Source organism: Rhinoraja longicauda, chromosome 12 (assembly GCF_053455715.1).
Source record: "Rhinoraja longicauda isolate Sanriku21f chromosome 12, sRhiLon1.1, whole genome shotgun sequence".
Classification (NCBI taxonomy): domain Eukaryota; kingdom Metazoa; phylum Chordata; class Chondrichthyes; order Rajiformes; family Arhynchobatidae; genus Rhinoraja; species Rhinoraja longicauda.
In genome coordinates this window covers 48,121,074-48,143,252 of record NC_135964.1, presented here as the reverse complement: position 1 = coordinate 48,143,252, position 22,179 = coordinate 48,121,074, and the positions used below count along the sequence as shown (strand labels likewise).

Here is a 22,179-nt window from a genome sequence, read left to right as displayed (position 1 = left end):
GTACCACTAAAACTAAAAAAAACTAAAACTAAATCAATATATAAATGGATTTTGCAAAACACATCTTATGCAATTTTGACATGACCTTTTCTGCATAGACAAGCAATATTTTACACTTTCTACATATAAATGGCTTTTACTAAGGGCAGTGTCAGCAGTAAAGCAATTTTCTGAGGCTAACTCCTTTGGGGGGGGGGTGGGTGGGGGGGGGGGGGGGTTGAGAAGAAGGCTGTTCTTCCATAACCTGCCTCATGGTTCCTAACCTAAGTCACACCTTGCTCAAGTGCATTCAACACCTAAAGAGTTAAACACAGCTAAAGAGTTAAATAACAACAGCTAAAGAGTTAAACACAGTCAATAAGTGTAGGAAGGAACTGCAGATGCTGCTTTACACTGATGATAAGCACAAAGTGCTGGAGTAACTCAGCGGGTCAGGCAGCTTCTCCGGAGAAAAGGAATAGGTGACGTTTCGGGTCGAGATCCTTCTTCAGGCTGAAGAGGGGTCAAGACCTGATACATCACCTATTCTTTTTCCTCCAGAGATGTTGCCTGACCCGCTGAGTTACTCCAGCACTTTGTGTCTCTAGATAGAGCTCTTAAGGATAGCGGAGTCAGGGGGTATGGGGAGAAGGCAGGAACGGGGTACTGATTGAGAATGATCAGCCATGATCACATTGAATGGCGGTGCTGGCTCAAAGGGCCGAATGGCCTCCTCCTGCACCTATTGTCTATTGTCTATTGTCTTACGCAGTCGATCAAGCCTCTTGGCCTTGATGGATGCTGACTTACCTGGTGTGCATCACACTGCCACCATTCTCAGCTGCAGCAACAGCACTTACTGTCATTTGTGTCTTTCCTGGTGTTCTTAATGTACGCGGAGAATTTGGCAAAAACATCGACTCCTGCAGAATTAGACTCCGGATGTCTGGCAGAAAGCTTTGGATACCTAAGAAATAAATTATTGTTTCACTTCCAGCAGCACAAACATTTTTGGAGATACTGTACTATGTTGGGAGAATCCACTTCACACTCGAGGGTGGCACGGTGGCGCAGCGGTAGAGTTGCTGCATTACTGCCCCAGAGACCCGGGTTCAATCCTGGCTACGGGCGCCGCCTGTACGGAGTTTGTACGTTGAATGCATTCAAGAGAGAGCTGGATAGAGCTCTTAAGGATAGCGGAGTCAGGGGGTATGGGGAGAAGGCAGGAACGGGGTACTGATTGAGAATGATCAGCCATGATCACATTGAATGGCGGTGCTGGGGCCGAATGGCCTCTTCCTGCACCTATTGTCTATTGTCTATTGTTCTCCCCGTGACCTGCATGGGTTTTCTCAGCGATCTTCGGTTTCCTCCCACACTCCAAAGACGTACCGGTTTGTAGGTTAATTAGCTTGGTATAAATGTAACTTGTCCCTAGTGTGTGTAGGATAGTGTTGGTGTATGAGGGGGGGGGAGGGGCTCACGTTGTCGACCTCCCCGTGGTGAGCCCTGTCAACTGACCTCAGTCAGGCGAACGACAACAAACAGAGACAGCAGAATCAGAAGCAGCTTCATAACTACTGCTGCCTCAAACGCAAGAAGAAGAAGGTGTATGGGGAGGAATCGCTGGTTGGCACGGACCCGGTGGGCCGAAGGGCCTCTTTCTGTGCCGTATCTCTAAAACTAAACTAAACTTTCTCGAAAAGCACCGAGATCTTCGGTTTCCTCCCTCACTCCAAAGACGTACAGGTTTGCAGGTTGATTGGCTTGGTGTATGCGTAAGTTGTCCCAAGTGTGTGTAGGATGGTGTTAATGTGCGGGGATCGCTGGCCCGGTGCGGACTTGATGGGCTGAAGGGCCTGTTTCCGCGCTGTATCTCTAAAACTCCCGTTGTGTCTCTAAAACTCCCGCGCTGTATCTAAAAAAACTTTAAAAACTGGTCTTTCATGAACCAATTCATTGTTATATTAAAGGCTCTTCCACCACTGAGACAAGATTAAAATTCACGTTGATTCGTACGTACCATGCATGAAAACTGACCTGGGTGGCACCAGCTTTTCTTCTAGGAATTCTTCTATCTTGTTAACATCAGTTTTGACTTCTCCGTTAAAGGTCAAAAATGGAGGGTTGGTGCCCGGGGCCAGGTTTTGCAAGTCACTCGGCTTCCTGAGGAGAGGCACAATGAGACTTGATACTTTAAATAAGCTTAAGGTACTTACCCTTCGCACCACTGGTATCAAAATGCAAGACAAAAGACACAGAGTGCTGGAGGAACTCAAGGTTATGGCAAAAGTCAAGAGCGTTTTATTGTCATCTGTCCCAGATAGTGTGATGTTTGGTGTACTGTGTGGGGTGGGAGGACCCGTTGCTCCTCTCGTGCAGCAGGTGGCGCTGCACAGGACAAAGGGAGATGTTTTGTACATAGTTATCTCATCTGTGCACAGTGTGGAGTGGGGTTGCAGCCATTTTTAGTTGTCTTGCTGCCAGCATTGAGTTAATGTAATAAAGACATCTGTTGTACCTTGAAGACTTGCAAAGTTTCATACAGACATAGAACAAGAACACGAAAGATAGAACAATGAAATTCTTACTTGTAGCGACACAACAGAATATGTAAACATAGTCACAAAAAAGCAGGAGTAACTCAGAGGGACAGGCAGCATCTCTGGATAACCGGTCCCCTGACTCTCAGTCTGAAGAAGGGTCTCGACCCGAAACGTCACCCATTCCTTTGCTCCAGAGATGCTGCCTGTCCCGCTGAGTTACTCCAGCTTTTTGTGCCTATCTTCGGTTTAATCCAGCATCTGCGGTTCCTTCCTACACATGCAAACATAGTACTCTGTAATCATGTTCAGCGCAGGCATTGTGGGCCGAAGGGCCTGTACTTGTGCTGTACTTTAGTTTAGTTTATTGTCACGTGTACCGAGATAACATTTTGTCGTGTGTGCTTTCCAGTCAGCAGAAAGACAATACATGATTATAATCGAGCCATTTACAGTGTATAGAGTGCATGGTAATGGAATAACGTTTAGTGCAAGGTAAAGCCAGCAAAGTCCAATCAAGGATAGTCCGAGAGTCACCAAAGAGGTGGACAGTAGTTCAGCACTGCTCTCTGGTTGTGGTAGGATGGTTCAGTTGCCTGATAACAGCTGGGAAGAAACTGTCCCTAAATCTGGAGGTGTAAGAAAATAACTGCAGATGCTGGTACAAATCGAAGGTATTTATTCACAAAATGCTGGAGTAACTCAGCAGGTCAGGCAGCATCTCAGGAGAGAAGGAATGGGCGACGTTTCGGGTTGAGACCCTTCTTCAGACTGATGTCAGGGGGCGGGACAAAGCAAGGATATAGGTGGAGACAGGAAGACAGTGGGAGATCTGGGAAGGGGGAGGGGAAGAGAGGGACAGAGGAACTATCTAAAGTTGGAGAAGTCAATGTTCATACCACTGGGCTGCAAGCTGCCCAGGCGAAATATGAGGTGCTGTTCCTCCAATTTCCGGTGGGCCTCACTATGGCACTGGAGGAGGCCCATGACAGAAAGGTCAGACTGGGAATGGGAGGGGGAGTTGAAGTGCTCGGCCACCGGGAGATCCGATTGGTTAATGCGGACTGAGCGCAGGTGTTGAGCGAAGCGATCGCCGAGCCTGCGTTTGGTTTCGCCGATGTAAATAACTTGACATCTGGTGCCGGTGTAAATAAGTTGGATAAAAATAATTTGGATGTAAATAATCTGGAGGTGTGCGTTTTCACACTTCTGCACCTTTTGTCCGATGGGAGAGGGGAGAAGAGGGAGTGGCCGGGGTGCGACTCGTCCTTGATTATGCTGCTGGCCTTGCCGAGGCAGCTTGTGGTGTAAATGGAGTCAGTGGAAGGAAGGTTGGTTTGGGTGATGGTCCGGGCTGCGTCCACAATTCGCTGCAATTTCTTGCGGCCTTGGATGGAGCTGTTCCCAAACCAAGCTGTAATGCATCCCGATGAAATGCTTTCCATGGTGCGTCTGTAGAAGTTGGCGAGAGTTGGCGGGGGCTTGCCGAACTTCCTTAGCCTTCAAAGGAAGGTGCATGTTCTGAGAGTTCAGCGTGAGGTGGTGGGAGCAAGAGGTGGTGGGATTTCTATCCGGACGCTGGGAAACCACAGGGAATGGTTTCACGACAGCAACCCCCATTCACTGTCACTAGATGTCGCTGTTATCCTGTGTAAGTAAGGTATCTTCGGGAGTTACTCCAGAGGAGGTTTCCATGGACCATAATAATAATAATAATAATAATAATAATAATATTCATTTATTGTCATTGCAACGAGTACAACGAAATTAAAAAATAGCCAATCCTGACGGTGCGTACAAACATATATGCAATAAATGCAAAAACAAATAAATACATAAATACAATTATATTAAGTACAAGATTTTTTAACGGTGTTGCCTAGTGCAAAGGTAGTGTTCAGTTCTCGTATGGCCCTGGGGTAAAAACTGTTCTTAAGTCTGTTTGTTCGGGATTTGATCGACCTGAAACGTCGACCAGAGGGCAGATGAACAAACAGACGGTGGCCGGGGTGGGATGGATCTTTTATTATTTTGCCTGCTCTACTGAGGCAGCGTAGGCTGAACAGGTGCTCCAGGGAGGGCAGTGAGCAGCCGATGATCTTCTGGGCCGTCGTGATGACCCTCTGAAGGGCCTTCCTGTCCTTTTCTGAGCAGCTGGCATACCATGTGGTTATACAGTATGCCAGCACACTCTCGATGGAGCAGCGATAGAAGGACAACATGAGCTTCTCCTGCAGGTTGGTTTTCCTGAGGATCCTCAGGAAGTGGAGTCTCTGCTGTGCCTTCTTTACTGTGGTGATGGTGTTGGTAGACCAGGTAAGATCCTCTGCGATGTGCGTACCCATGTTGCACTTTTGATCACCTGCTACCTTATGAGTAAAACACTGCTCTCGAAAAACCAACGTGCTGCCTAAGCTTCCAGCAGTGAGGCGAGAGAACCAAGGCCAGGGGGACCGTGAACCTACAGAAACTATTGCAGCCTCTATTACAGTAATATTCGGCATGTCAGGGAGGATTCTCTTGAACTTCTGCAGGTGTATGGTAGAGAGGGAGCGTACTGACTGGTTGCATCACGGCCTGGTTCGGCAACTTGTACACCCAGGAGCGTAGAAGACAGCAAAACGTTGTGAACACTGCCCGGTCCATCACGGGTTGTGACCTCCCCACCATCGAAGGGATCTACAGGTGTCGCTGCCTCAAAATGGCAGCCAGCATCATCAGAGACCCACACCACCCTGGCCACGAACTCATTTCACTCCTGCCTTTGGGAGGAAGGTACAGGAGCCTGAAAACTGTAACGTTCAGGTTCAGGGACAGCTTCTTCCCAACAGCCATCAGGCTATTAAATATTTCAACCTCTATTAAGCTCTGAACTACTATTATTGTTTTTATTGCACTTATTGTTTGTTTTTGTGTACGTACGTGTGCGTGTGTACATTATATATATATGTGTGTGTGTGTGTGTGTGTGTGTGTGTGTGTGTGTGTGTGTGTGTGTGTGTGTGTGTGTGTGTGTGTGTGTGTGTGTGAGTGTGTGTGTGTGTGTGTCTATGTGCGAGTATATGTGTATACACACTACTTTTTTCCTCATTATATTGTTTACAGAGTACAATGTTTACATGTTCTGTTGTGCTGTTGCAAGAATTTCATTGCTTTATCTGGGACATATGGCAATAAAACACTCTTGACTCTTGCAGTTAGAAATAATGCAAAAGTAATTATTGCTTTTAAAATCACATTTTTATAAAGAGAGCTTTCAAGTGACTTGGAATGGATTTCATTGCAAGAATTCAATTGTTCCATTGTTGGTACGTTTGTCAATTAAACACTCTCGACTCAATTCCTGAGGTACAAAAATGGCACAAAGTTCTGGAGTAACTCAGCGTGTCAGGCAGCATCTCTGGAGAAAAAGGATGCGTGACGTTTCGGGTCGGGACCCTTCAGTCTGAAGATGACCGAAGAAGGGTTCTTCTTCAGACTGAAGAAGGGTTCTGACCCAAAACCAGAGATTCTGCGTGTTCCGTTGAATTACTCCAGCTTTTTGTATCTCTGATTTGTTTAGATAGCAGCCAAAGAAAATGTACCTCTGTACATGTGACAATAATAATCTTAAACGTAAACGAGGCTTCACTTTATGTGCTTTCACAGGCCGCACGGGATCATTTCTTTACCAGGCGGCACGGTGGCGCAGCGGTAGAGTTGCTGCCTTACAGCGCCGGAGACCCGGGTTCAATCCTGACTACGGGTGCTGTCTGTACGGAGTTTGTACGTTCTCCCCGTGACCTGTGTGGGTTTTCTTCAGGAACTCCATTTTCCTCTCACACTCCAAAGACGTGCAGGATTTTGGGTTAATTGGCTTGGTAAAATTGTACATTGTCCCTGGTGTGCGTAAGACAGCGTTAATGTGCGGGGATCGCTGGTCGGCGTGTCTCGATGGGCCGAAGGGCCTGTTTCCGCGCTGTATCTCTAAACCACAACTAAACCCAAACTAAACTACTGAGACACAGTAGTCAGCATACCAATACAACCGTTGCTGCATTGGGAGATAAATGTCATCCTGCAAGGCAGTCATACGACCCATAGCCTCAACTGGCAATAAGGTTGACATTTTACATCGTGATTGCCATCTGCTTTATGTTGGCAAGTCACGACCACCCATTTCAACCCATCAACCTTTACAACAGGTCTGGAGACTACAAAGACTTACTGAATAAGTGAAAGGCCTGGATCGAGTGGACGTGGAGAGGATGTTTCCACTAGTGGGAAAGTCTAGGATCAGAGGTCGTAGCCTCCGAATAAAAGGACGTTCCTTTAGAATATATCAGTCCGTCTCAACCTACCTGATCTCCCGGTGGCTCAGCACTTCAACTCCCCCTCCCATTCCCAATCTGACCTTTCTGTCCTGGGCCTCCCCCATTGGCAGTGAGGCCCAGTGCAAATTGGAGGAACAGCACCTCATATTTCGCTTGGGCAGTTTACACCCCAGCGGTATGAACGTTGACTTCTCTAACTTCAAGTAGCCCTTGCTTTCCCTCTCTATCCCCTCCCCCTTCCCAGTTCTCGCACTAGTCTTACTGTCTCTGACTGCATTCTATCATTGTCCCGCCCCCTCCCCTGACATCAGTCTAAAGAAGGGTCTCACCCCTTCCTTCTCTCCAGAGATGCTGCCTTACCCGCTGAGTTACTCCAGCATTTTGTGTCTACCTTATATATATATACTAGACCAAGTGAACCCGTTGGGCCCAAACCTCTCCTGCATTGATGCAGCACCCTCTCCTCCCCCTCTTCCCCCCTCCCCTCTCCCTCCTCCCTCCCCTCCCCCCCCTCCCCTCCCCCTCCTTCCCCTCCCCCTCCCCCCCACTCCATCCCCCTCAGCCTCCCTTATCCTCCTTCCTCCCCCCTCCCTCCCCCCCTCCCTCCACCCCCCTCCCTCTCTCCCTCCCCCCTCCCTCTCTCCCTCCCCCCTCCCTCCCTAGGAGATAGATTTAAACTTTAAAATGTGAAAAACTTAAAAAATATAACACCGATTTCAATTAAACTTCTTCCATTAGCACCAAGGACAGTGAGTAAGGTGGGCCTAAAATTGTTGTGCTATCGTGTACTGTTGTGTGTGTGTGTGTGTGTGTGTGTGTGTGTGTGTGTGTGTGTGTATGTGTGTGTGTGTGTGTGTGTGTGTGTGTGTGTATGTGTGTGCGTGTGTGTATGTGTGTGCGTGTGTGTGTGTGTGTTTGTGTGTGTGTGTGTGTGTGTGTATGTGTGTGCGTATATGTGTGTGTGTGTGTGTGTGTGTGTGTGTGTGTATGTATGTGTGTGCGTATATGTGTGTGTGTGTGTGTGTGTGTGTGTGTGTGTGTGTGTATGTGTGTGTGCGTGTGTGTGTGTGTGTGTATGTATGTGTGTGCGTATATGTGTGTGTGTGTGTGTGTGTGTGTGTGTTTGTGTGTGTGTGTGTGTGTGTGTATGTATGTGTGTGCGTATATGTGTGTGTGTGTGTGTGTATGTATGTGTGTGCGTATATGTGTGTGTGTGTGTGTGTGTGTGTGTGTGTGCGTGTGTGTGTGTGTGTGTGTGTGTGTTGACACCGACGATGTAAACCAGCGTCTGAGTACACTGAACTTTGTTTTTGTTTCTCATATTGTTTACAGAGTCCTATGTTGACATATTCTGTTGTGCTGCTGCAAGTAAGAATTTCATTGTTCTGTTTCGGGACGTATGACAATAAAACACTTTGGGCACTTGGCCAAACTTGTTAAACCTTTACCTTTTCAGGTCAACCGTGGTGACGTTAAATATCACGCCTTTGAGCCAGAGGATCATGAAGAGTCGCTGGGAGAACGGACAATTCCCAATGCTCTCACCATCGCCACCAGCCTGTGCAATACAATATACAATGGGTCAGGCACATTACATTGCAGTGCTTTCCTAAACAAATGTCAGCTGGTAAATGTTTCAATCTGCAGTCATCTAAATAGCAATGTGGTCACGGTGGCGCAGCGGTAGAGTTGCTGCCTTACAGCGAATGCAGCGCCGGAGACCCGGGTTCGATCCCGACTGCAGGTGCCGTCTGTACGGAGTTTGTACGTTCTCCCCGTGACCTGCGTGGGTTTTCTCCGAGATCTTCGGTCTCCTCCCACACACCAAAGATGTACAGGTTTGCAGGTTAATAGGCTTGGTAAATGTAAAAATTGTCCTCAGTGGGTGTGGGATTGTGTTAACGTGCAGGGATCGCTGGTCGGTGCAGACCCGGTGGGCCGAATGGCCTGTTTCCACGCTGTATCTCTAAACTAAATTTATACCAACCAGGCGCATTTTGGTTCCTCTGCCAAAATAAGTTCTCAAAAGAGAACATTCTATAGTCTATTTATTCACAAAATGCTGGAGTAACTCAACAGGTCAGGCAGCATCTCAGGAGAGAAGGAATGGGTGAGGGTTTCGGGTTGAGACCCTTCTTCAGACTGAGGACTCTTATTATACCTTCTATAGTCTAAGTGGTTTGGTTTAGTTTAGTTTAGAGATCCAGCACGGAATTTACACCCTGAGAAAAAGCCATTACAATGAACACTTTCATGTGTGTTATGCTTATTGTATTTTATCGGGATGCAACACAGCTTGGTTTGGGAGCAGCCACATCCAAGACCGCAGAAAATTGCAGAGAGTTGTAGACGTAGCCCAGACCATCACGCCAAACCAACGTGACTCCATTTTTACCTCAGTTGCCTCGGCAAGGCCAGCAGCACAATCAAAGACCAGTCGCACCCCCGGCCACTCCCTCCTTTCCCCTCTCCCATCGGGCAGGAGGGACAGAAGTGTGAAAACGCGCACCTCCAGATTCAGGGACAGTTTCTTCCCGGCTGTCATCATTGCCACCGCCACCCAGAAATACCAGCAAACAAGGTTGTGCTGTGGGAACCCACCCATGGAAGACGGAACCCGGGACGACCAAACAAAACAAGACCATGCTGAAGACGTTGATGGAAGACGCATATGTGTAGAGACAAAAGAGGAGCTGGCCGGCAGGACAGAGATGTGTGGGGCGTCCATCACTGTGCCCGTCGGAAACCAGCACCATTGTGTCGCTAATGTTTTCTACGCTTTTAAATTTAAAATTAAAAAAGAACCGTCCTTCCAACAACCAGAGAGCGGTCCTGAGATACCATCCACCTCACTGGAGACCCTCGGACTATCTTTGATCAGACTTTACTGGACTTTATCTTGCACTAAACATTATTCATCTTATACCCCTTATCATGTACCTGTACATTGTGGACGGCTCAATAGACAATAGACAATAGGTGCAGGAGGAGGCCATTCGGCCCTTCGAGCCAGCACCGCCATTCAATGTGATCATGGCCGATCATTCTCAATCAGTACCCCGTTCCTGCCTTCTCCCCATACCCCCTGACTCCGCTATCCTTAAGAGCTCCATCCAGCTCTCTCTTGAATGCATTCAGAGAATTGGCCTCCACTGCCTTCTGAGGCAGAGAATTCCGCAGATTCCCAACTCTCTGACTGAAAAAGGTTTTCCTCATCTCAGTTCTAAATGGCCTACCCCTTATTCTTAAACGGTGGCCCGATTGTAATCACGTATTGTCTTTCTGCTGACTGCAACAAATGTTTTTCACTGTACCTCGCTCGGTACGCGTGACAATCCACGGGGATACTCCAGAGGGAGAAATCCTACTCAAGAACAAATGGCCCATCCCTGCCCATACAGCCACTGGGGAATCCGGCCGCAACACAAGGCAAGCCCTGGCCTCGTCTGCAACACTCAGTGTGTCTTCCTCCTCACATACTTTTATTCTTGGGAGATTTTGGGGAGGAGTACAGACAGGGTGAATACACAGAGTCTTTTATCCAGAGTTGTAGGAATCAAGAAGCAGAGGGCCGAGGTTTAAAGTGAGAGGGGAAAGGTTTAATAGGAACCCAAGTGGCAACTTTTTCCAGACCGAGGGTGGTAGGTATATCCAACAGGCTGCCAGAGGAGGTAGTTGGGGTAAGTATTAACATTTAGAGTCATAGAGCGACACAGTGTGGAAACAGGCCCTTCGTCCCAACTTGCCCACTACAGGCCAACAATGCCCCAGCTACACTAGTCCCACCTGCCTGCGCTTGGTCCATATCCCTCCAAACCAGTCCTGTCCATGTACCTGCCTAACTGTTTCTTAAATGTTGGGATAGTCCCAGCCTCAACGACCTCATCTGGCAGCTTGTTCCATACACCCACCACCCTTTGTGTGAAAAAGTTACCCCTCAGATTCCTATTTAATCTTTTCCCCTTCTCCTTGAACCTATGTCCTCTTGTCCTCGATTCCCCTACTCTGGGCAAGAGATCCTGTGCATCTACCCGATCCATTCCTTGCATGATTTTGTACACCTCTGTAAGATCACCCCTCATCCTCTTGCAGTCCAAGGAATAGAGACCCAGCCTCTCCCGATAGCTCACACCCTCTAGTCCTGGCAACGTCCTCGTAAAGACATTTGGACCGGTACACAGATAGGAAAGATTTAGAAGGATGTGGGGCAAGGTGGGATTAGTGCAGATGGATGGAGCATTTCGGTCGGCATGGACAAACTGGGGCCAAAGAAGACCTTTCTGTGCTCTATGACTCCAAGGGGTAATTTGAGATCAAATGCAAGTGACAATAATCTTTGCTTTAATCTCCTCAGAACAACACAAAGCTTGAGGCTTCAGCTTTAATCCATTGCCGCTCTGGGTCATCAATATCCTTCTCGAAAGGCACTGCCTTTATCAACTCCAGGAACATCCCTCGCGACAGTGAAGAGTGACGTAACTACTAGGGCGCTCAATGAAAGAAAGACATTGTTCACCTTTGAACAAAGCTTGCCATTCAATGCACCCGAACCAACACTCACAAGACTCCCATAAAATAAGCGCCTGATGCAATAACATAACAAGTTTAGATTACTAACAAAAAAAACAAGAGACTTACCTTGACAAACAGTTCAATCTCCGCATACATATACTCGGCTGCCGTTGAATTAGATGCTGCCATGGTGCCGGTCAAATAAACCAAACGTGGGCTTATCGAAAAATCAATCTCAGCCTCGTCCTGCTCGAGCTGTGACCAACATCACTCAAACCTCATTCCACCTTCGTCCCCTCCAAAGTGATATGGACTTTGTATTTCCATTCTACCTCTAGAGACCCCGGCTACCGACCGCCCCGTGCAGTGTTCACTGGGCAAAATCAACTCGAAGCAAATAAATGCACGTCTTTGAGTGGGTGGAAGGTCGCGGCTTCCAGCAAGGCTCAGCGGAACAGATGATGTCGACAGCAGGTCTCCAGCCAAACTGGCGCTGAGAGTCGCAGATGCGGAGGTGCACGTTTCAGGAATGGGCGGCACGGTGGCGCGGCGGTAGAGTTGCTGCCCTTGCAGTGCTCGCAGCGCCGGAGACCCGGGTTCGATCCCGACTGCGGCTGCTGTTTGTACTGGTTTTCTCCCCACCAAAGAATTAAAAGGTTGATTGGCTTGGTATAAGTGTAAATTGTACCAGGTGCGCGTAGGATAGTGTTAATGTGCGGGGATCGCTGGTGGGTGCGGGGGTCACAGCTTAAGGATAAGGGGGAAGTCTTTTAGGACCGAGATGAGAAAACATTTCTTCACACAGAGAGTGGTGAATCTGTGGAATTCTCTGCCACAGAAGGTAGTTGAGGCCAGTTCATTGGCTATATTTAAGAGGGAGTTAGATGTGGCCCTTGTGGCTAAAGGGATCAGGGGGTATGGAGAGAAGGCAGGTACGGGATACTGAGTTGGATGATCAGCCATGATCATATTGAATGGCGGTGCAGGCTCGAAGGGCCGAATGGCCTACTCCTGCACCTATTTTCCATGTTTCTACGTTTCTATGACTCGGTGGGCCGAAGGGGCTGTGTCCCCATTTCTTTTTTTAATCGTTTAATGGCCTCTTTTCACTTTCACCCTGGTGACAGTTTGCAGCCGAAGTGACTGCAGGTGGAGCCGACCTCAAGATGACTTTGGGACCACTTATCGAAACCAAGGCACCACATTTTACAGAAACAAGGAACTGCAGAAAGGCACAACGTGCTGGAGGAACTCAGCGGGCCAGGCAGCATCTCTGGAGGAAAAGGATAGGTGGTGTTATTGGTCGGGAACATTCTTCGGAAGGTGTCACCTATCCTTTATCTCCAGAGATGCTCCCTGACCCACCGAGCTACTCCAGCCTTCCCTGTCCATCTTCGGTATAAACCAGCATCCGCAGTTAACCTCCTACAAGTCATTGGTAACTGTGGCCTCATTAGCCCAGGCCCCTGCCTCTCCTCACCTCCTATTAGATAGACACAAAACGCTGGAGTAACTCAGCGGGACAGGCGGCATCTCTGGAGAGAAGGAATGGGTGACGTTTTGGGGTCGAGACCCTTCTTCAGACTCTAACCTCCTTTGACCTTTACAGCACCCCGTAAAGGCTGACACGTTTGACCAAGATTTTGGACAATTGCCCAAATGATGTGGCAAGAGGACAAATTGTAAGCACCTTGGTATATTAAGTGATTGATGCTATATAAACACAAGTTACTCTTTAACTCACTGGACACGGATAGACCCATTGTGCGTGCTGAATAGTGTTAACACAAAGGGCATCTTTTATGTGCACCTAATTCCCAGTAACATTGGGACTTATAAGACACACACACACCAAGCAGATCGCCCTGGATATGCACACAGAATGAGATCATGTCCATTTGTGCTTATTAAACGGTTTTTTTCATTTATTGTGCTACCTTTGAGTACCGTGTTTACAGACCTGTTATGCTGTTGCAAGAATGAATTTCATTGTTCTGTTTACGGTACACATGACAATTAAACACTCTTGAGTTGACTCGCGACTCTATGTTGTTGGTTACTTGTTCACAGGACCAGGGCACCACTGGTAACGCCAGCATTTATCATCAACCCCCGATTACACTTGAGCCAAGGAGGCAGTGAAGAGTCAAGTGGAGGCCAAGTCAATGGATATTTTAGATTCTTGACCAGTGTGGGCGTCAGGGGTTATGAGGAGAAGGCAGGGAAATGGGGTTAGTAGAGAGGGATAGATTAGCCATGACTGAATGGGGGAGTAGACTTGATGGCCCGAATGGCCTAATTCTGCTCCTATCACCTATGAACTTATGAAGAGTCAACCACATTGGCGTATCCATGCAGAATGTGATCATGTTGATAAGGGTGAAGGCAGGAGAATGGGTTTGAGAGGTAAAGACCGATCAGCCATGATTGAATGGCGGAGTAGACTTGATGGGCAGAATGGTCTAATTCTGCTCCAGGAACTCCAGGAACTTGTACAAGCGGAAGATCACACTTGGCTACACACACACACACAAAATAAGCCGCAACTGATTATACGCACAGAATAGTTCCGTTTTACTTAATACCAGTGGACTGAAGAACTCAGAACAGTACCGTCCAGGAACAGATGTTTTGGCCCATGTCCCCCCAGCATTTCTGGAGAGTCAACGTATCGGGATGAGATTATTCCTCGGACTAATCTGCTGGAGTAACTGAGCGGGACAGGCAGCATCCCTGGAGAGAAGGAATGGGTGACGTTTCGGATCGAGACCCTTCTTCAGACTGATGTCAGGGGAGTGGGCGGTACAGAGATAAAATGTAGTCGGAGACAGTAAGACTGGTGGGAGAACTGGGAAGAGGGAGGGGATGGAGAGAGAGGGAAAGCAAGGGCTACTTGAAGTTAGAGAAGTCAATGTTCATACCGCTGGGGTGTGAGCTGCCCAAGCGAAATATGAGGTGCTGCTCCTCCAATTTGCGCTGGGCCTCACTCTGACAGGGGAGGAGGCCCAGGACCCTCTGACCCGCTGAGTTACTCCAGCATTTTGTGTCTATCTTCGATTTACACCAGCATCTGCAGTTCCTTCCTACACATTATTCCTCAGACTGATTGGAGTAGCGAGGGGAAATCTGGAAAAAAAGAGGTGGGGGCGGGACAAAGTCTGCCAAGTGATAGGTTCGATACAAGTGAGAGGTGACAGATTGGAAGTTGGACTGACAAAGGCGAGAGATTGTTTTTATTTTCTTGAGGAAAGATTGGACAGGTAAGGCTTGTACCCACTTGGGTTGAGAAGAGCAAGATGGATCTTAATTGAAGTGTAGGTCTTCACAGGGTGAATGGGGGAGGATAGTTTCCACTGTGGGAGAACTACTCCAAAATAAACAGATGCCCATTTGAGATCAAGAAGAGGTCAAATTGATTATTTTAGTTAAGGTTAGTTCAGTTTAGTTTAGTTTAGTTTATAGACAATAGACAATAGGTGCAGGAGGAGGCCATTCGGCCCTTCGAGCCAGCACCGCCATTCAATGTGATCATGGCTGATCATTCTCAATCAGTACCCCGTTCCTGCCTTCTCCCCATACCCCCTGACTCCGCTATCCTTAAGAGCTCTATCTAGCTCTCTCTTGAATACATTCAGAGAATTGGCCTCCACTGCCTTCTGAGGCAGAGAATTCCACAGATTCACAACTCTCTGACTGAAAAAGTTTTTCCTCATCTCAGTTCTAAATGGCCTACCCCTTATTCTTAAACTGTGGCCCCTTGTTCTGGACTCCCCCAACATTAGGAACATGTTTCCTGCCTCTAACATGTCCAACCCCTTGATAATCTTACACGTTTCGATAAGATCTCCTCTCATCCTTCTAAATTCCAGTTAGTTTAGAGATACTGCGCGGAAACATGTCCTTGCGGCCCACCGGGTCCACGCCGACCAGCGATCCCCGCACACTAACACGATCCTACACCCACTAGGGACAATTTTTACATTTATACCAAGCCAATTAACCTACATACCTGTACGTCTTTGGAGTGTGGGAGGAAACTGAAGATCTCGGAGAAAACCCACGCAGGTCACGGGGAGAACTTACAAACTCCATACAGACGGCACCCGTAGTCGGGATCGAACCCGGGTCTCCGGCGCTGCATTCGCTGTAAGGCAGCAACTCTACCGCTGCGCCACCGTGCCGCCCAATTGTCACATGTACCGCGATACAGTGATTTATTGTCACGTGTACTGAGGTACAGTGGAAAGCTTTTGTCGCGCGCTAACCAGTCAGCGGAAAGACAACACACGATTACAATCGAGCCATTTACAGTGTGTAGATACGTGATAAGGGGATAACGTTTAGTGCAAGGTAAAGTCAGCAAAGTCCGGTCAAAGATAGTCTGAGGGTCACCAATGAGGTGAGATGAGTTAGATAGATTCTTGTAAGGTTGTCAGTCTTCAGACCACAATAAGCAATGGAAGCAATCTTTGGGGTAGAGAGAGATACTTGAGAAGCAAAGAGGTGAGAGGTTGCTGTGCATAGATAGGAGTGCAGAGTTCATGTTAAACTCTGACGATGCATAGCATTAAATGGTGCAGTAGGTCGACTGCTAAGTGGCGTCGTCCTATTAGAGTCATAGAGTCATATAGTGTGGAAACAGGCCCTTCGTCCCAACTTGCCCACACCATCTACACTATCTACACTACACTAGTCCCATCTACACTAGTCCTACCTGCCTGCATTTGATCAATAACCCTCTAAACCTGTCCTGTCCATGTACCTGGCTAAATGTTTCTTAAACATCGCAATTGTACTTGCCTCAACTACCTCCTCCGGCAGCTCGTTCCATACATTCACCTCCCCTTGCATGAAAAAGTTATCCCTCAGATTCCTATTAAATCTTTCCCCACTCACCTGAAATACATGTCCTCTGGTTCTCGATTCCCCTACTCTGGGCAAGAGACTCTGTGCGTCTACCCGATCTATTCCCCTCATGATTTTGTACACCTCTGCAAAATTGCTGCAAAGTCCAATGTTTCTACGCACCATTGTGGTTTTGACCCCCACTATCAATGAATAAAGAACCCAGTCAAGTTCCCATAATTTTACACATTATTAAACATTCAGCATGCACTCATCCATTCTCAATTATTCAGTCAACGTATCTGCAAGGCATTTCATAACGACAATGGAAAATGCAACTGGTTTGCACAAAGAACCCAAAGATCAAACAGAACAAAGAAGAAATACGCGTTGCTAATATGATTTCGAATGACTGGGCTCGAGAATATTCCAACATGAATATATTCAAGAGGGAAAGGAGCATGCCCTCGAAGAACTTATGATTTACCGCCAGTATTATTTATCTCAATTAAAGTGCCTCATTTTGCATTTCTCTTTCATACTTCCAAGCCTAAATGTCTATCTAGCTCTCTACCCACACACACGCACACGCACACGCACACGCACACGCACACGCACACGCGCACACACACACATACACACACAGAACAACCGTTGTTTCTGACTTTAAGCCTCACAGTGTATTTTAAATATCACTAGACCAAGTGGCGCAGCGGTAGAGTTGCTGCCTTACAGCGCCAGAGACCCGGGTTCAATCCTGGCTATGGGTGCTTGTCTGTACTGAGTTTGTACGTTCTCCCCGTGACCGGCGTGGGTTTTCTCCGGGATCTCTGGTTTCCTTCCACACTCCAAAGACGTACAGGTTTGCAGGTTAATTGGCTTCGGTAAAATTGTCCCTAGTTTTGTCTGTTTCTTCCCACAGGCCATCAGGACTGTCAACTTTTATAACTCCAGAGACTACATTTTTGTCTACACTATAGTAACTTATTAACTTTATTTATATGCTGTAACTGTAATTCTTTTTTTGTGCACAACCCGCAGGCATTGCCACTTTCATTTCACTGCACATCGTGTATGTGTATGTGACAAATAAACTTGACTTGACTTTGTATGTAGGGTAGCGTTAGTGTGCGAGGATCGCAGGTCGGTGCCGACTCGGTGGGTGGAAGGGCCCCGTTTCCGCGGGTGTGTCTCTAAACTAAAGTAAACTGAAGTGAACTAAAGTAAAGTAAACTCATGTAAACTAAAGTAAACTGATGCATTAAATCCTGCTCTTGCATTGCTCCATAAATCACACTCAGTAAAACCATCCATTATTCCTAAGTAAAGGTGATCATGGTGATGCTTGAGAAACAAAGGACGATTCATGTGCTGCAGTGTGCGCTGAAACAATAACAGCCCGCGGATGATAAGCTGCCTGTGACGTGGTTGCAGGTCACTCAAGCCCGAACACCTTGGAGGTCACACAATCCTGGGAGCCGAGATGTTTATGCCAGAAAAATCTCATCTTCTACTTCTGTTGCAGTTGTCCAAATTCAATTGCCAGTGGATGTTATAATTCTTCAGACACAATTCCTGTCAGCCGCCCTGGGTCAAGCACGATTGATGTGCACATTTCAAAGCAATGCTGCCTGTCCTGTGGTTTAGTTCAGCTTAGTTTATTGAGGCGCAGAGAAAAGATTTGCTAACCAGTCGGCGGAAAGTCTATACATGATTCCAATCGGGCCCATCCACAGCCTCAACGTTGATGGTTTCCCAGTTTCCACCTCCCCTCACATCCGGAATCTTGGAATCATCTTTGATCAAACCCTCTCCTTCGACAAACACATCAAACACATCACCAAGACAGCCTTCTTCCACCTCAAGAACATCGCCCGTCTCCGTCCATCCCTCTCCTCCACAGCTGCAGAAACCCTCATCCACGCCTTCATCACCTCCCGTCTTGACTACTGCAACAGCCTCCTCTACGGTTCACCCTCAAAAATCATCAACAAACTCCAACACATCCAGAACTCCGCTGCCCGTCTACTCACCCACTCCCCGATCCGTGACCATATCACCCCCGTCCTTTACAATCTCCACTGGCTCCCCATCCCCCAGAGAATCCAGTACAAAATCCTCCTCATGACCTACGAAGCCCTCCATAACCTGGCCCCATCCTACCTGACTGACCTCCTCCACAAACACACTCCCACCCGCACCCTCCGCTCTGCTGCTGCCAATCTCCTATCCCCCCCCCATCCGGACCAAACTCAGATCCTGGGGGGACAGGGCTTTCTCCATCGCTGCTCCCACCCTCTGGAACTCACTACCTCAAACCATCAGAGACTCCTCCTCACTCACCACATTCAAAACATCACTGAAGTCTCACCTGTTCAACACTGCCTTCAACCACTGACCGTCACCTCACCTTATTTTTCCTTTTCTGTTCGTTTACTTATTTATTTATTTATTTCTATGTTTTAGTAAACCCTGTAAAGCGTCTTTGAGTTGTTAGAAAAGCGCTATATAAATGTAATGCATTATTATTATTATTATTATTATTAAAGGGAATAACGTTTAGTGCAAGATAACGTCCGGTAAAGGCCGATTCAAGACGGCCCGAGGGTCTCCAGTGATGCAGATAGTAGCTCAGGACCCTTCAGGCCATCGTCCACGCCGACCATCGACCACATCAGTGGCACAGTGGAGCAGTGGTAGAGTTACCGCCTCACAGCGCCGACGGCCGGGTTCGATCCTGACCACGGGGGCTGTCTGTACCGTTTGTACGTTCTCCCCATGGCTGCGTGGGTTTACTCCGGGTGCTCCGGTTTCCTCCCACATTCCAAAGACGTTCAGGTTTGCAGTTTAATTGGCGTCTGTAAATTGTCCCTAGAGTGTAGGATAGTAATTGGGCGATCGTTGGCTGGTGGGCAGAGGACCATGCTGGATTCCCCCACTCTGGGCAAAAGATTCTGTGCCTCTACCCGATCTATTCCTCTCATGATTTTGCATACCTCTATAAGATCACCCTTTATCCTCCTGCGCTCCAAGGAATAGAGTCCTAGCCCGTTCTGTCTTGCCCTATTGCCTTCAAGTCCTGACAACATCCTCGTAAATCTTCATTGCACCCTTTCCAGCTTGACGACATTTGTACCTATGGTGCGGCACGGTGGCGCAGCGGTAGAGTTGCTGCCTTACAGCGAATGCAGCGCCGGAGATTCTGGTTCGATCCTGACTATGGGTGCCGTCTGTACGGAGTTTGTACGTTCTCCCCGTGACCTGCGTGGGTTTTCTCCGAGATCTTCGGTTTCCTCCCACACTCCAAAGGCGTGCAGGTATGTAGGTTAATTGGCTGGGCAAATGTAAAAATTGTCCCTAGTGTGTGCAGGATAGTGTTAATGTGCGGGGATCGCTGGGCGGTGCGGACCTGGTGGGCCGAAGGGCCTGTTTCCACGCTGTATCTCTAAAGCTAAAATCTAAAAATCTAAATCTGTAACAAGGTGGCCAAAACTGAACACAATACTATAAATGTGGCCTCACCAACGTCTTATACAACTGCAACATAACCTCCCAACTTCTATACTCAGTACTCTGCCTGAAGAAGACCAATGCACCAAAAGTCTTTTTAACCACCCTATTTACCTGCGTTGCCACTTTCAAAGAACTCTGTACCTGCACTACTAGATCCTTCTGTTTTACAATACTCCCCAGAGCACTACCATTCACTGTGTGGGTCCTGCCCATGGCAGTGCTTCCAAATGCAGCATCTCTGAGGAAGGATGTGCTGGCTCTGGAGAGGGTCCAGAGGAGGTTCACAAGAATGATCCCAGGAATGAGTAGGTTAACATATGATGGGCGGCACGGTAGCGCAGCGGTAGAGTTGCTGCTTTACAGCGAATGCAGCGCCGGAGACTCAGGTTCGATCCTGACTACGGGTGCTGCACTGTAAGGAGTTTGTACGTTCTCCCCGTGACCTGCGTGGGTTTTCTCCGAGATCTTCGGTTTCCTCCCACACTCCAAAGATGTACAGGTATGTAGGTTAATTGGCTGGGTAAATGTAAAAATTGTCCCTAGTGGGTGCAGGATAGTGTTAATGTACGGGGATCGCTGGGCGGCACGGACTTGGTGGGCCGAAAAGGCCTGTTTCTGGCTGTATATATATATGATATGATGAGCGTTTGTTGGCACTGGGCCTGTACTCGCTGGAGTTTAGAAGGTTGAGGGGGGACCTCATTGAAACTTACAGAATAATGAACGGCATAGATAGAGTGGACGTGGAAAGGATGTTTCCACTGGTGGGAGAGTCTAGGACCAGAGGTCACAGCCTCAGAATTAAAGGGCGCTCTTTTAGAAAGGAGGTGAGGAGGAACTTCTTTAGTCAGAGGGACGTTAATCTGTGGAACTCATTGCCACAGAGGGCTGTCAAGTCAGTGGATATTTTTAAGGCAGAGATGGACAAATTGTTGATTAGAACGGATGTCACGGGTTATGGGGAGAAGGCAGGAAAATGGGATTAGGAGGCAGAGATCAGCCATGATTGAATGGTGGAGTAGACTCGATGGGCCGAATGGCCTAATTCTACTCTTATAACTTGTGAACTCGTGAACCTCTAATTTCCCTGCATTAAATTCCTTCAAGCAGTCCTCAGCCCACTTGCCCAACCCGATCAAGATCCTGCTGCAATTTTTGACAACCATCTTCACGATCTACAATTCCACCCACTTCAGTGTCATCGGCAAACTTGCTAATCATGTACGCTCTCATCCGAATCATTGATATAGATGGCTCTTCATTATTTCTTCATTATTTCTTCAATAATCTTTTTTTAAACGAACAATCTGTGGGATGCTTTCTAGGAACTATGGAATTATTATCAGAGAATCTAGGCTATACCACAGAGTCCTTTATTAGCCCACTAATCCATTAATTAGTACAAGACCAGTGTTTTTTTTTCTTCCGAATGCTAATTCCTTTCAGCTCCTCATTGGGACTTGTTGTTCATCACCATTTAAGGGACGTTTTCCGTGTCTTCTTTCGTAAAGAAGAACAAAATATTTGCTTGATTTCTCTTCCGCTCCTTAAGGTGTTGAAGAGCCCTGTTCACGAAGATGGGACAAGTCAGGTATGATGAACTTCATCCTGTGCGGTGTTGGCACCTATTCCCCATTGATCATTTGCAGTCAAATTTTCGTTGATGAACGAATATCGTCCATTTACCAGGAAGTATTTTCCGATCTTTAATTAGTCCGAATACAATAGGAGATTGGTCATGGTGACACTGGCAAGATGCCACCTCAATCATTTCCCAATGCTCAGCGAGGCAATGGACAGGGCATCTGGAGAACAATAAAATGCCCTTGGACAATGGGTACAGCAATTACTCACCTAAGCTATTTTGACAACACTTCTCACACCCACAACCTGTACAACCAAGGAAGCAAAGTACTTGGTGGGCCGAAAAGGCCTGTTTCCGGCTGTATATATATGATATGATATGATATGATAAGAGACACCACCAACTAACGTTCACCTCCAGAATCAATTGACTTGGAAATATGACTGACTAACACCAAACTGACTCGGGATCATAATCGATGACAGACACAAAATGCTGGAGTAACTCAGCGGGGACAGGCAGCATCACTGGGGAGAAGGAATCGGTGACGTTTCGGGCCGAGACCCTTCTTCAGACTGAAGGTCTCGACCCGAAACGTCAGTCATTTACAAACACACACACACATATACATGTATGCAGATATACAGACACACACACACACACATATATACATACACACACACACATATATAAATTCTCTGAATGCATTCAAGAGAGAGCTAGATAGAGCTCTTAAGGATAGCGGAGTCAGGGGGTATGGGGAGAAGGCAGGAACGGGGTACTGATTGAGAATGATCAGCCATGATCACATTGAATGGCGGTGCTGGCTCGAAGGGCCGAATGGCCTCCTCCTGCACATATTGTCTATTGTCTGTTCATAGACACACCTG

General features: G+C 47.5%; 1 protein-coding gene across 2 annotated transcripts in view; it reads right to left on the bottom strand.

Moving 5' to 3' along the window:
* Positions 1-22,179, bottom strand: part of LOC144598601 (chloride intracellular channel protein 4-like) — a 28,133-nt gene that overhangs the window by 5,228 nt on the left and 726 nt on the right. Inside the window, exons 1-4 of one of the 2 annotated variants that reach the window (XM_078408796.1) lie at positions 11,473-11,679; positions 8,283-8,392; positions 2,020-2,145; positions 840-946 (exon numbers count right to left, since the gene is read on the bottom strand). In XM_078408796.1, the coding sequence (XP_078264922.1) occupies positions 840-946; positions 2,020-2,145; positions 8,283-8,392; positions 11,473-11,535 (406 nt within the window). In that variant the 5' untranslated portion in view covers positions 11,536-11,679. Of the gene's footprint in view, positions 1-839; positions 947-2,019; positions 2,146-8,282; positions 8,393-11,472; positions 11,680-22,179 lie in introns of those variants that run through there. The other variant, XM_078408797.1, reaches the window with a different exon arrangement.